Here is a 15,751-nt window from a genome sequence, read left to right as displayed (position 1 = left end):
ATTAATAAGCTGGAATGGAAGATTGCTGCTAATCCACCGCCCCGGCCCGTGCTACGAGCATTCTGACAGTTAGTGTGACTCGGGGGTGTTGACTCATTTAAACTAACATATTCATCCTGCTGTAACCAGGTTTCTGTTAGGCAGAATAAATCAATATGTTGATCAATTATTATATCATTTACCAACAGGGACTTAGAAGAGAGAGACCTAATGTTTAATAGACCACATTTAACTGTTTTAGTCTGTGGTGCAGTTGAAGGTGCTATATTATTTTTTCTTTTTGAATTTTTATGCTTAAATAGATTTTTGCTGGTTATTGGTAGTCTGGGAGCAGGCACCGTCTCTACGGGGATGGGGTAATGAGGGGATGGCAGGGGGAGAGAAGCTGCAGAGAGGTGTGTAAGACTACAACTCTGCTTCCTGGTCCCAACCCTGGATAGTCACGGTTTGGAGGATTTAAGATTTCTTTAAGATTTCTAGAAATGAGAGCTGCTCCATCCAAAGTGGGATGGATGCCGTCTCTCCTAACAAGACCAGGTTTTCCCCAGAAGCTTTGCCAATTATCTATGAAGCCCACCTCATTTTTTGGACACCACTCAGACAGCCAGCAATTCAAGGAGAACATGCGGCTAAACATGTCACTCCCGGTCCGATTGGGGAGGGGCCCAGAGAAAACTACAGAGTCCGACATTGTTTTTGCAAAGTTACACACCGATTTAATGTTAATTTTAGTGACCTCCGATTGGCGTAACCGGGTGTCATTACTGCCGACGTGAATTACAATCTTACCAAATTTACGCTTAGCCTTAACCAGCAGTTTCAAATTTCCTTCAATGTCGCCTGCTCTGGCCCCCGGAAGACAATTGACTATGGTTGCTGGTGTCGCTAACTTCACATTTCTCAAAACAGAGTCGCCAATAACCAGAGTTTGATCCTCGGCGGGTGTGTCGTCGAGTGGGGAAAAACGGTTAGAGATGTGAACGGGTTGGCGGTGTACACGGGGCTTCTGTTTAGGGCTACGCTTCCTCCTCACAGTCACCCAGTCAGCCTGCTTTCCCGGCTGCTCGGGATCTGCCAGGGGGGAACTAACGGCGGCTAAGCTACCTTGGTCCGCACCGACTACAGGGGCCTGGCTAGCTGTAGAATTTTCCACGGTGCGGAGCCGAGTCTCCAATTCGCCCAGCCTGGCCTCCAAAGCTACGAATAAGCTACACTTATTACAAGTACCATTACTGCTAAAGGAGGCCGAGGAATAACTAAACATTTCACACCCAGAGCAGAAAAGTGCGGGAGAGACAGGAGAAGCCGCCATGCTAAATCGGCTAAGAGCTAGTAGCTACGCTAAGCTAGCGGATTCCTAAAAACACGCAAAGTGAATAATGTGTAAATAATTTAGAGGTGATTCAGCAGAAGGAGTGCTTTAGTTAAGGCACGTAAAGATTACACTGGGAAACAAATCGTAATCTAGATAACTAGATCAATCTAACTGCGCAGATTAAACAGCTAACAGATACAGAAAAACACCGCTGTGCTCCGGAACAGGAAGTGATACAATACCGCAGTGAGAGCCAACCACCAGTAGAGGTTGTTAAATGTTATTAAGAAATGATCAGACAGAAGGGAGTTTTCAGGGAATACTGTTAAGTCTTCTATTTCCATACCATAAGTCAGAACAAGATCTAAGATATGATTAAAGTGGTGGGTGGACTCATTTACTTTTTGAGCAAAGCCAATAGAGTCTAATAATAGATTAAATGCAGTGTTGAGGCTGTCATTCTCAGCATCTGTGTGAATGTTAAAATCGCCCGCTATAATTATCTTATCTGAGCTAAGCACTAAGTCAGACAAAAGGTCTGAAAATTCACAGAGAAACTCACAGTAACGACCAGGTGGAATGTTAAAGATTTTGTATATATGTTATCACTGTTAAACATTTGTACATTTGTCTTCTTTCTCATGAGAACGGTGTTGTGCTGTTTTGCACTTCACCCTGAGAATGTACGTGTTATTCAACCTTGTTTTAGCTTTGTCTTCTTTCTCATGAGAACGGTGTTGTGCTGTTTTGCACCTGTCTTAACCAAGCCTGAGAATTCAATTTTGTTTTAGCACTCTGGGGTCAATCTGAGCTGGGAATGAAGGGCTGGATGTACTTATTATTATAATATAACTTTGTTTTCGCAGCCTCTAACGACTGGGAGTAAGAGAACGTTTTGACTGTTGTGATGTGGTGCTTAGTGTGAAGGAGTGTGAAGGACAGGACACTTCAGGCAGATGCAGAACAGCAACTGCAACAGACGAACGAGATGTGCTGACCTGTGTAAAAGAAAGTGTTCTTCCTTACAGCTGCACTTATTGACGTATGCGTTTATGTTACGGGAAGAAACTTGTCTTGCGTCATCACCCCCACCCTTAGGACAAGTTTTTTGTTTATGTGATGAGGGCGTCTCTTAATAAAAAGAGCGGAAAAGCAGGCCAGACTTTAGTGTAGCCTTGGTGTACAGCCTGACTGCACTCCGCGCGTAAAATTTGACTTTCTGTCTCACTGGTGTTTCTTGACTCTGTTTGTCTTGTTAAAGGTTTTAAAAATGTTTGGAGGAGAAAATACCCAACATTGACTGGGGGCTCGTCCGGGATCTCAACAACACCGGAGGTGTCCGGCGGAGGTCATCAAGTCCAGACGTAAATCCTTGGCCAAGGTCCGATCGATTGATCGTGTCTGCAATTGTCGACCACCGTTGGCATCGTCTGGTTGACGAGATTTTCCCGAAGAAGACAGACAGGAAGTCGAGTCAGTGAGTAAAATTTCTTTGTAAACAGTACTGAGTGAGTGGTGATCAGATCACATAAAACAGTTAAATTCCGCAAGCGATGATACAGAATCGTCTGTTAATGCAAAGCAGTTAAACTCTGTAAGGAGGGTGCGGACTCCTCTGTTTATATACGCGTACCGGTAGGGGATAAAAGTGATCACATAAAACAGTTAAACTCCGTAAGCGATGATACAGAATCGTCTGTTAATGAAACACAGTTAAACTCTGTAAGGAGGGCGGACTCCTCTACGGTTGCGAGGGACGCACGTAGTTAAATTCCGGAAGGAGGATACGGACTCCTCTGTTTTAATACGTAAAGGAAATCCCGGGTAGAAATACGTGCACTGTAAAAAAGCAGTTAAATTTGGCAGGGACGGCGGAGTCCCCTAATGCAGGACATTAGTTAAATTTCACGGGAGGGCGAGCTCCCCTGGCATAAGAATACGCGTACGATTATTAAAAGTGTTTCTATGTGTACATAGTGTATTGTGTAAGTGTAAATAACTGTGTGAAAGTGTAATACTTTGGACAACGTTAGTGACAACCGTGCGTGTGGAAGCAGCAGGCAAGTGATTCCGCTTCCTACGGGGAGGTGAAAGGAATCAACCACACGACGGCAAATTAATTGTCACGTCCAAAGAAAGTGTGAAAACTTCAGATTTAGAACACCCTAGGTGTGCCCCTGTCTGAAGTCCAAATTATAACAAGGGATAATAAAAATGGGGGGTAAGACGTCTAAAAATAAGGAAAATTTATCAACTGACGACTGGAAATTTATGGAGGCAAAAAATCCAAAAGCAACAAAGAAATTGGAGACCTGGATAAATAAACATGACTTTGACGGACGACTGAACCTGATCAGCATACAAAAGCTGAAGAAGGAGTTAGAACGGGAACATAAAGGTGATGAGAAAAAGATGCAGGGGCAGATTTAGTGGCATTTTGGGAGGAAGAAGCAGAGAACAGACAGAAAGGAGCAGAGAAGCGACGATTAGAGAAAGCAAGGAAAAAGAAAGCTGTAGGTAAGGCAGAAGAAGATGTGATAATTCAGCACAGAGAGCCAGAACAGCCTCAACAATCACCGCCGGCTGGATCGTCGGTGACAAAGAGACCTTTATCTCCTCTACCAGAGGATGACGATGTACCGCCACCACAGTATGATTTGGCAGTAAAACCTAAGGTAAAAAGAGAAAAACCAGAAAAACCACAAACACGCAGTCAAGCGAAAGTGCCTACAGCCCCTCCCATGGTGGAACATAGTGATCAGGGAGGTGCCTATCCTATGATAGAAGTACCAAATCCTCGTGCAGGAACAGCAGGACAGCTATCAACCATGCTCGTTTATCGGACATGGAATGCTGATGATATCAAAGCAGCAGTCGACATGATACCATCGCCACATGTCGATATTGAGGGATTTATGCAGGATATAGAAAACATTAGAACATCTTACCACCTTAATGGACCTGAAGTCCAACAGGTGTGGATGAAAGCATGTGGCCCTAAATGGAGTCAGGTACGCGGAGACTGGAATCCTGCAGATCAACAAGGCGTACCACTGACACATGATGATCTAGTCTTAGAAACAAGAGTGGAAGCTATGATTACACGTGCAAAAGGAGTGTTAGGACCAAAGATAAATTATACTGAAATTACCAGGACAACTCAGAAAGAAGGAGAGCCATGGACAGAGTTTAGATGCAGATTTGAGAATGTATTTAGGGTCCATAGTGGCATATTGCCAGGAACACCTGTGTATGAACAACAATTGAAAAACGCTCTGATCCAACATTCCAATAAGGATATAAAAGCTTGGATACAGAAACATTGGATTGGATTGCCTACAGGCACATTGGAAGAAACACATACACACTGCTGTCATGCAGAAGAATTCTTAAAGCAGAAAAAGACAAGAAACAGCGACAAAGGAGTGTATGTAGCACATGGAGATGATGAAATATATTACCAGCAGGGTAACTTAAGACAGCAGAAGCAGTGCAAACGCCCCAAAAAGCCATGGCAAAATAAACAAGGTGGACAGCCACAACATCAAGGACCCTGGCAACCACAACAGCAGCACAGACAGGGAGGGCCACCACGTGCTCCCCTGATTTGTTGGAACTGTGGAAGAGAGGGACATATGTATAGAAATTGTCCGAATCCACCTACTGAGGGAGCAGCAGGGAGAATTCCACAACGGAATAATCCTCCGCAGCCACAGTATCCACAATGACTAGAATCCATAATCCATGATTCCACATCAGATAGGCAGTCTGATTGTGATATGGATCTGTGTGCCTTGCTGGGAAATCCGGTACCAAAACCAGAAGTGACTTTGTTGGTAAATGGACGACCAGTGACATTCCTTTGTGATACAGGAGCATGTAGAACCACATGTAATGACAACATACCTGTCCATCAATTAAGCAACGAAATCTTTAGGGTTCGCTCTGCAAATGGACAAACATCAGACGTCCCTATCACCAAACCCATAACGTGACAGATCCATTTGGCCTGACGTGTACTATGTCAGTGTTGAGCATGCCACGATGTCCAGTTAACCTCCTAGGACGAGACGGATTGACTGCATTGGGCTTGTCCATAATTGTGGAACAAGGGAAATTAGTTGTTGAACGCACAGGAGGCGTTAACATGGTAAGAGAAGAAAGCGATGACCCCACATTCCACTATTACTATACATTTGACATTTCAGAAGAAGATGCTGCAGGATGGGGGTAAAGATGTCGTCTTGCAAGCGACAGCCCTACTAAAAAATCCTGAACAACAGATGTCACCACCTGACCTGCATGTCACAATGTGGCATAAAGATCCTCCAAGTCCGGATGGTGACTATGAAACTAAATTGAAAAATGTTTCACCTGTGAAGCTGACAATGACCGATTTGATTCATGATGGCAACTCAACAGCTGTCATAACAGTAACAGGCGCCACTGAAGATGTATCAAAATTGAGATTCACAGGTATGCCATTACATATGTCACTTTGTAAGCCATATTTGACAGAATGGCAAGAATTGGGACTGACAGTCATAACAGCTTTGTCAGCCTCTGATTGGAGCAGAGTTGGACCACGAACGGAGTTCAGTCCATCAACCAAGTTGTATAAAGTGCCAGTTAATGTCTCATTGGTGCTGACAGCTGGAACACACATTGATGTGTCCACTTCACAATCCTGAGTGTTTCAGTTGAGTCCTGAAGAAGATGCTCTTCTCTCTTCAGTACCGTCAGGATTGTGGACAACAGGTCCTTCAGACGTAGGACTGATTAAAAATGCACAACCTGTAGTTATAAGGCCAAAAACAGAATACAGACCATGTGTAAGACAGTATCCATTGAAACCTGATGCAATTGACGGAATCAGGCCAGTAATAGAGGATTTATTAACAGCAGGAGTAATAGTGCCATGTCCAGATTCACCATGTAACACACCCATATTTCCTGTAAAAAAGGCTCCGCCCTCAGTGGGGTGGAGAATGATTCAAGATCTGCAGGCAGTAAATGCTGCTGTGATTAAAAGGGCACCATGCGTCCCAGATCCACACACCTTGTTAAATTCGCTGAGACCAATTCTAATAGTTTCTCAGTAATTGACATAAGTAATGCATTTTTTCTCTGTGCCAGTACATCCAGATAGTCAATTCTGGTTTGCTTTTACCTTTAAAGGACAACGATATACGTTCACCAGATTACCGCAGGGTTACGCAGAGAGCCCAACTATTTATTCTCAAGTCATGTCAGCATGTTTAGCCAATTACGTTCCACCGGCAGATAGCCAACTATTAGTGTATGTTGATGACATTTTGATTGCCTCTGACACACGAGAAAACTGCATAACTGACACAGTAGCATTATTATGTTTCTTATTTGACAATGGCCACAGAGTGAGTAGAAACAAAGTTCAGTTGTGTAGGGATAAAGTAAAATATTTAGGACATGAGTTATCAGCCACAGGGCGCACGATCCTGTCTGACAGGAAGGAAGCAATTTTGCACGCTCCAAAACCACAAACCAAAAAGCAGATGATGTCATTTCTTGGATTGACAAATTACTGCAGGGCATGGATTCCTTGCTATGCAGAGTTGACTAGTCCACTTTCTGATTTGATGTACAAAGATGATATTTCAATGTCAACCGTGTTGGAATGGAACAAAGATGAAATGATGTAAAAGTGAAACAAACATTAGTGTCATCCACAGTTTTGGCACTACCAGATTATAGTAAACCATTCATTCAAACAGTTGATTGTAAGAATAAGTTCATGACTAGTGTTTTGGTTCAAGTGTATGGCTCAAAATTGAGGCCAGTTGTCTACTACTCATCTAAATTGGATGCAGTAGCAAGTGCTTTACCACCATGCGTACAGGCTGTTGTTGCAGCCTCTATGGCTGTTCAAAGTAGCAGTAATGTTGTTCTATTCCATCAGCTGACATTGAAAGTTCCACATGCAGTCTCTGCACTTCTGTTGCAGACAAACATGAGCCTTTTGTCCCCAGCAAGACATCTTTCGTGCATGTCCTTGCTATTATCACAGCCACACCTTACGATAGAGCGATGTACAACATTGAATCCCTCCACATTGATACCTTTACCTGAGGATGGTGAGCCGCACAATTGTCTTGATGTAGCAACAGTCTGTACGAAAGCACGCCCAGACCTCCGGGACACACCCATCCCAAACAGTACAATCGTGTATGTGGATGGTTCTTCCACTAAAAATGCTTATGGACAAACACAATCTGGATATGCTGTCGTCACAAATTCAGAAGTATTAGATTCTGCTTCATTGCCATCGTCATTTTCAGCACAAGCAGCTGAATTAGTTGCTTTAACTGCAGCTTGCTATCTGTTTCAAGGTACGGCCGTATCAATTTATACAGACAGCCAGTACGCTTTCAGCACAGTGCATGTGTTTGCAAAACTGTGGGAGGAGCGTGGAATGGTGACATCATCTGGAAAGCCAGTGACTCATGCCACTCTCCTAACTGCCCTACTGCAAGCTGTGAAGTTGCCTCAACAAATTGCTATATGCAAATGTGCGGCTCACACCAATGGCTCTGACAGTGTTTCAAAAGGAAATGATTTTGCTGACAGGGCAGCAAAAGAGGCAGCAGCAGCTTCTTCTATTTTGTTGTACAGGAAACTGCTCCAGATTTGCATTTAGGTCATACACTGCTTGCTGACATGCAACAGCAGGCAACTGACAGAGAAAAACAAATGTGGATAGCTAAAGGAGCTATGTATGCAAATGACTTGTACGTATGACCACAAAAGAAACCCATATTGCCAAAAAATATGTTTAAATGGGCAGCTATTATGAGCCATGGCGTGACGCATGTCTCATCAGGGGGTATGATATCGCAATTGCAATCTATTTTGTTTTAGCACTCTGGGGTCAATCTGAGCTGGGAATGAAGGGCTGGATGTACTTATTATTATAATATAACTTTGTTTTCGCAGCCTCTAACGACTGGGAGTAAGAGAACGTTTTGACTGTTGTGATGTGGTGCTTAGTGTGAAGGAGTGTGAAGGACAGGACACTTCAGGCAGATGCAGAACAGCAACTGCAACAGACGAACGAGATGTGCTGACCTGTGTAAAAGAAAGTGTTCTTCCTTACAGCTGCACTTATTGACGTATGCGTTTATGTTACGGGAAGAAACTTGTCTTGCGTCATCACCCCACCCTTAGGACAAGTTTTTGTTTATGTGATGAGGGCGTCTCTTAATAAAAAGAGCGGAAAAGCAGGCCAGACTTTAGTGTAGCCTTGGTGTACAGCCTGACTGCACTCCGCGCGTAAAATTTGACTTTCTGTCTCACTGGTGTTTCTTGACTCTGTTTGTCTTGTTAAAGGTTTTAAAAATGTTTGGAGGAGAAAATACCCAACATGGACGATAGATAATAACAAATAAAACTGGTTTTTGGGACTTCCAATTTGGATGGACAAGACTAAGAGACAAGCTTTCAAATGAATTAAAGCTCTGTCTGGGTTTTTGATTAATTAATAAGCTGGAATGGAAGATTACTGCTAATCCTCCTCCTCGGCCCGTACTACGAGCATTCTGACAGTTAGTGTGACTCGGGGGTGTTGACTCATTTAAACTAACATATTCATCCTGCTGTAACCAGGTTTCTGTTAGACAGAATAAATCAATATGTTGATCAATTATTATATCATTTACTAACAGGGACTTAGAAGAGAGAGACCTAATGTTTAATAGACCACATTTAACTGTTTTAGTCTGTGGTGCAGTTGAAGGTGCTATATTATTTTTTCTTTTTGAATTTTTATGCTTAAATAGATTTTTGCTGGTTGTTGGTGGTCTGGGAGCAGGCACCGTCTCTACGGGGATGGGGTAATGAGGGGATGGCAGGGGGAGAGAAGCTGCAGAGAGGTGTGTAAGACTACAACTCTGCTTCCTGGTCCCAACCCTGGATAGTCACGGTTTGGAGGATTTAAGAAAATTGGCCAGATTTCTAGAAATGAGAGCTGCTCCATCCAAAGTGGGATGGATGCCGTCTCTCCCTAACAAGACCAGGTTTTCCCCAGAAGCTTTGCCAATTATCTATGAAGCCCACCTCATTTTTTGGACACCACTCAGACAGCCAGCAATTCAAGGAGAACAGGCGGCTAAACATGTCACTCCCGGTCCGATTGGGGAGGGGCCCAGAGAAAACTACAGAGTCCGACATTGTTTTTGCAAAGTTACACACCGATTTAATGTTAATTTTAGTGACCTCCGATTGGCGTAACCGGGTGTCATTACTGCCGACGTGAATTACAATCTTACCAATTTACGCTTAGCTTAGCCAGCAGTTTCAAATTTCCTTCAATGTCGCCTGCTCTGGCCCCCGGAAGACAATTGACTATGGTTGCTGGTGTCGCTAACTTCACATTTCTCAAATAGAGTCGCCAATAACCAGAGTTTGATCCTCGGCGGTGTGTCGTCGAGTGGGGAAAAACGGTTAGAAATGTGAACGGTTGGAGGTGTACAACGGGGCTTCTGTTTAGAACTACGCTTCCTCCTCACAGTCACCCAGTCAGCCTGCTTGGGATCTGCCAGGGGGGAACTAACGGCGGCTAAGCTACCTTGGTCCGCACCGACTACAGGGGCCTGGCTAGCTGTAAGAATTTTCCACGGTGCGGAGCCCGAGTCTCCGATTCGCCCAGCCTGGCCTCCAAAGCTACGAATAAGCTACACTTATTACAAGTACCATTACTGCTAAAGGAGGCCGAGGAATAACTAAACATTTTCACACCCAGAGCAGAAAAGTGTGGGAGAGACAGGAGAAGCCGCCATGCTAAATCGGGTAAGAAGCTAGTAGCTACGCTAACCTAGCGGATTCCTAAAAACACGCAAAGTGAATAATTTAGAGGTGATTCAGCAGAAGGAGTGCTTAGTTAAGGCACGTAAAGATTACACTGGGAAAAAAATCGTAATCTAGATAACTAGATCAATCTAACTGCGCAGATTAAACAGCTAACAGATACAGAAAAAACACCGCTGTCCTCCGGAACAGGAAGTGATACAATACCGGCAGTGAGAGCCAACCACCAGTAGAGGCAAGGCAAACAACACGTCTGGCCACCAGAAAAGGTCATGGGTGTGTTTTGAGCATAACATGAAATAAGCATCATCTGTCATCACTTTTAAGAACCAGAGCCGAGTGTAGTTGTCCAAGAGCCAAGGGCCACTTGTGGAGAGCTTCAGAGAGACCTGGATTTAGCAGGTACAGTTGTTTCAAAGAAAACAATAAGTAATACACTGAACCTCCATGGCCTGTATGCATGCTCACCACGCAAGACACCATTACTGAAGAAGAAACATGTTGAAAGTCATTTAAAGTTTGCTGCAAACATTTAGACAAGCCTGTGAAATACTGGGAGAATATAGTCTGATCAGATGAGACCAAAACCGAACTCTTTTGGATGCCATAATACACACCGCGTTTGGAGGTCAAATGGCACTGCACATCACCCCAAAAATACCACTTGAACATTGACATTTGGAGGTGGAACATCATGGGTGGGCTGTTTTTCACCAAAGCATTGGCAAATGTCATATTACTGGAGGAAGGATGCATGAAAGAATGTACTGAAACCTTATTGATAAGTGAAATTTGCTCCCAATTTCAGTAAGCATGTTCAAAACTTTTTCTCTGCGTCATTCCTGTTGTGGGCTGGGGTGTTTGGCTGGCTTGGTTTTTGTTTTCTGTTTCTCCCACCAGGTGGTATGCATTCAGGACTGAGTGGCTGAGCATTAGGACCTCACCCTGAACACCTGAGGCTTGTTTCACGTGCAGGTCATCAGGACTCACAGCTGTGGTGTATTCTGTCTTGATCAGAGATTGCTGCATTTAAACCTTGAATGCACAGTGTCTGATTGCCAGAGACTCGACCTTGTGAGCAGACGTGTGAGATCGACGTCAGGAGAACAATCTCACCATCACGGACGCAGAGACCGCTCCAGGTTTGACGCCACAGTCTGTGAAGGAGGACTGGGTGAGGTCTCACGCTCTTCAGCACACTTCCTGAGGTAATTTGGCTTTGGTGACTTTATGAAGTAATGACAGTGGATTTGGTGTCCCTCACACCTTGTTGTATCGAGCTGTCACGTTATGCTAATTGTCTAATCAGCTTCTGCTGCAGTGGAGATTTGAACTGAGTTGTTCCGTGCCTGCAGGGTGAGAAGCTGATGTATAGATTTAAGCCAGGAAGTGTTTGCTGATTGCGTGCACCTTTGAGTTGTGTCTCTCTGTGTGGAGTTGGACTCACCTCCATGTTTTCTTTCTTCACAGACTTGGTTTGTCGCGGCCACCTGGGGGGTGTCGGCGGGGTCCCTGGGTCCGAACTGCTGTGGCTCCGGACCGTTTGCGCTGTTGAGAGCGCGCCGTTTTCCACCTCACCAGACCGCGGACTTTTTAGTTGTTTAGCACTTCACCCACTGTTATGTTTATTAAATTCGGTTACCTTTTGAACCGTGCTCTGCTTATTTTATGCTGGGTCCTTTCAAACGCTGGGTCGGTGCTCCGACCGCGTCCGACACATAACAATTCCATTTTATTATACATCTTTGTACAATCCCACACATATTTTCTTTGTATGTTGGGATTACTTGGGTTACTGACATCTGGTGAAAATTTCATGTCAATAGCACCTTTAGAAATATATTTAATGAGAAAAATGGTAACATGTTCAACATTTGTTTTACCCGCTGTACCAACAGATGCTATTGCTAAGTCTTCTCTTGCATATTTGCACAACACCACTAACAGTCAACAGAGCATGTATTCTGAGGCAGTACACATCAAGGCAGAGGACTTCAACCACGTTGATTTAAAAGCAGTGGTCCCTAAATTCCATCAATATTGAATCACTACGATTGGGATCCAGTGCAAAACAAGCAAAAAAACCTGATTGGGACACCCCTAAATAAATCATAATAGAATCAACTGCCATCATTACATAAAACATATAAAAATCTACCACAGCAAAACACTGTTTGTGTTTGTGCTCAACAATTATGAACAACAGGTAACATTTAACTAGTTTTTAACCAATAAAAATAAATGGGGAGATTGGGAGGAGTGGGGGGCTGCTGCTAAAAAATTCTGAGGGTTCCCCCCTCCCTAAAAGATGTAATTTCACTACAAATTTTTGATAAATTTGTAAGCCTGAGATATGATAAAATTCAATAAAAAATATTAAATAAATGAATTTAAGGTCGTGTGGTTGCCCAGCATTTAGTGTGCTTTCTAGATCTAAAGATTCTTGTTTCAAAACCAACCCTGCCCAGTCTCCATATAATGTGGAGATGGGTCAGGAAGGGCATCAGACTTAAAACCTCTGCCAAATCAACATGCAACATGAGATCTGCTGTGGTGAACCCAAGTGAAAAAAGGGAAGAGCTAAAGAAACTCAGTTTTATTCAGTTAAAATGAACATAATGATAAAAGAAGCCCAATTTAAAAACCAACTTTAAAAATTATAAAATAGAGTATTTTCTGCCCTGACACCAACATAACATATGCTGCATCAGCAGTGTTATGATGTTGCCGTTCTCAGCTGCTGGAGGTAAAGAAAGAAACTACACCAAAACTTATATCACTTCCCACCAGCAAAGTTTCAGCTTCGTGTTTATGTCTTCATAAAATATGATTCTAATTCACTGAGCAAGAAAATGAGGCATTGATTTTCAGTTGAGAAGATGCAGAGAAGAAATGGAGAAATGTCAGTAGCTGTTCCATCCGTGTCGACCATGCGCACCACATTGCTGAGCTCCAGCTTCTTCTCAGACGTGCCAGATCATGCTCAGGAAAATGTGCCACATGGTCATAGTGATGATGTTGACACACTCAACATGCTGTGTAAATGACTGTATGTCTTCCCAATGGGGAAGACATCAGAGACTCTGCCTGCACTCCACTCAACACTTGAGTGCTACCCATGTGGGATGACCAAGATGTGCAGTGTTCTTACTGTCGCCTCACACAGCAAGAAAGATCCCAGGTGAAAGCCGAGCCATTTTGTGTGGAACATGTTTTATCCCTGACTGGATAGTTTTTGCTTCCCTCCATGACCACCAAGCAGGACAAGTGCACACAGCTGCACTAATGCATGAACAGGTTGTAAAATTATGAACACTCAATACACCTACCTCTCTTGTTCATGCGGAAGAAGTGCAATGCTACTGGCCAGGAGAGGAGCGCCATGAGTGAGACAGCAGTTACATGGAGATAGGGCGCTGTGACCTAGAATGTCAAGAGATTAAATAAAAGAAGAGAAGAGAAGCACAGGAACAAAAAAAAAAAAGTCAAAATCATCATAGTCGAACAGATCTAAGATATGATTAAAGTGGTGGGTGGACTCATTTACTTTTGAGCAAAGCCAATAGAGTCTAATAATAGATTAAATGCAGTGTTGAGGCTGTCATTCTCAGCATGTGTGAATGTTAAATCGCCCGCTATAATTATCTTTGAGAAGCACTAAGTCAGACAAAAGGTCTGAAAATTCACAGAGAAACTCACAGTAACGACCAGGTGGAATGTTAAAGATTTTGTATATATGTTATCACTGTTAAACATTGTACATTTGTCTTCTTTCTCATGAGAACGGTGTTGTGCTGTTTTGCACTTCACCTGAGAATGTACTTGTTATTCAACCTGTTTTAGCTTTGTCTTCTTTCTATGAGAACGGTGTTGTGCTGTTTTGACACCTGTCTTAACCAAGCCTGAGAATTCAATTTTGTTTTTAGCACTCTGGGGTCAATCTGAGCTGGGAAGAAGGGGATTGTACTTATATTATAATCTAACTTGTTTTCGCAGCCTCTACGACTGGGAGTAAGAGAACGTTTTGACTGTTGTGATGTGGTGCTAGTGTGAAGGAGTGTGAAGGACAGGACACTTCAGGCAGATGCAGAACAGCAACTGCAACAGACGAACGGATTGTGCTGACCTGTGTAAAAGAAAGTGTTCTTCCTTACAGCTGCACTTATTGACGTATGCTTATGTACGGGAAGAAACTTGTCTTGCGTCATCACCCCCACCCTTAGGACAAGTTTTTTTGTTTATGTGATGAGGGCGTCTATTAATAAAAAAAGCGGAAAAGCAGGCCAGACTTTAGTGTAGCCTTGGTGTACAGCCTGACTGCACTCCGCGCGTAAAATTTGACTTTCTGCTCACTGGTGTTTCTTGACTCTGTTTGTCTTGTTAAAGGTTTTAAAAATGTTTGGAGGAGAAAATACCCAACATTGACTGGGGGCTCGTCCGGGATCTCAACAACACCGGAGGTGTCCGGCGAGGTCATCAAGTCCAGACGTAAATCCTTGGCCAAGGTCCGATCGATTGATCGTGTCTGCAATTGTCGACCACCGTTGGCATCGTCTGGTTGACGAGATTTTTCCCGAAAGAAGACAGGAAGGACAGTCGAGTCAGTGAGTAAAATTTCTTTGTAAACAGTACTGAGTGAGTGGTGATCAGATCACATAAAACAGTTAAATTCCGCAAGCGATGATACAGAATCGTCTGTTAATGCAAAGCAGTTAAACTCTGTAAGGAGGGTGCGGACTCCTCTGTTATATCGCGTACCGGTAGGGGATAAAAGTGATCACATAAAACAGTTAAACTCCGTAAGCGATGATACAGAATCGTCTGTTAATGAACACAGTTAAACTCTGTAAGGAGGGCGGACTCCTCTACGGTTGCGAGGGACGCACGTAGTTAAATTCCGGAAGGAGGATACGGACTCCTCTGTTTTAATACGTAAGGAAATCCCGGGTAGAAATACGTGCACTGTAAAAAAGCAGTTAAATTTGGCAGGGACGGCGGAGTCCCCTAATGCAGGACTTAGTTAAATTTCCGGGAGGGCGAGCTCCCCTGGCATAAGAATACGCGTACGATTATTAAAGTGTTTTCTATGTGTACATAGTGTATTGTGTAAGTGTAAATAACTGTGTGAAAGTGTAATACTTTGGACACGTTAGTGACAACCGTGCGTGTGGAAGCAGCGGCAAGTGATTCCGCTTCCTACGGGGAGGTGAAAGGAATCAACCACACGACGGCAAATTAATTGTCACGTCCAAAGAAAGTGTGAAAACTTCAGATTTAGAACACCCTAGGTGTGCCCCTGTCTGAAGTCCAAATTATAACAAGGGATAATAAAAATGGGGGTAAGACGTCTAAAAATAAGGAAAATTTATCAACTGACGACTGGAAATTTATGGAGGCAAAAAATCCAAAAGCAACAAAGAAATTGGAGACCTGTGATAATAAAATGACTTTGACGGACGACTGAACCTGATCAGCATACAAAAGCTGAAGAAGGAGTTAGAACGGGAACATAAAGGTGATGAGAAAAAGATGCAGGGGCAGATTTAGTGGCATTTTGGGAGGAAGAAGCAGAGAACAGACAGAAAGGAGCAGAGA

The 15,751-nt window shown here is 43.4% G+C and overlaps 1 protein-coding gene across 1 annotated transcript in view; it reads right to left on the bottom strand.

The window, feature by feature from the left end:
• LOC117508801 (glycerophosphodiester phosphodiesterase domain-containing protein 5-like) overlaps positions 1-13,577 on the bottom strand; it is a 63,836-nt gene extending 50,259 nt beyond the window's left edge. The window contains exon 1 of the mRNA XM_034168632.1: positions 13,486-13,577. Coding sequence (XP_034024523.1) covers positions 13,486-13,540 — 55 coding nt within the window. The 5' untranslated portion in view covers positions 13,541-13,577. The remainder of the gene's footprint in view (positions 1-13,485) is intronic.
• Positions 13,578-15,751: the final 2,174 nt, after the last annotated feature.

Source organism: Thalassophryne amazonica, chromosome 4, assembly GCF_902500255.1.
Source record: "Thalassophryne amazonica chromosome 4, fThaAma1.1, whole genome shotgun sequence".
Taxonomy (NCBI): domain Eukaryota; kingdom Metazoa; phylum Chordata; class Actinopteri; order Batrachoidiformes; family Batrachoididae; genus Thalassophryne; species Thalassophryne amazonica.
The sequence above is the reverse complement of the archived record's forward strand: the minus strand, read 5'-3'. Positions and strand labels throughout refer to the sequence as shown.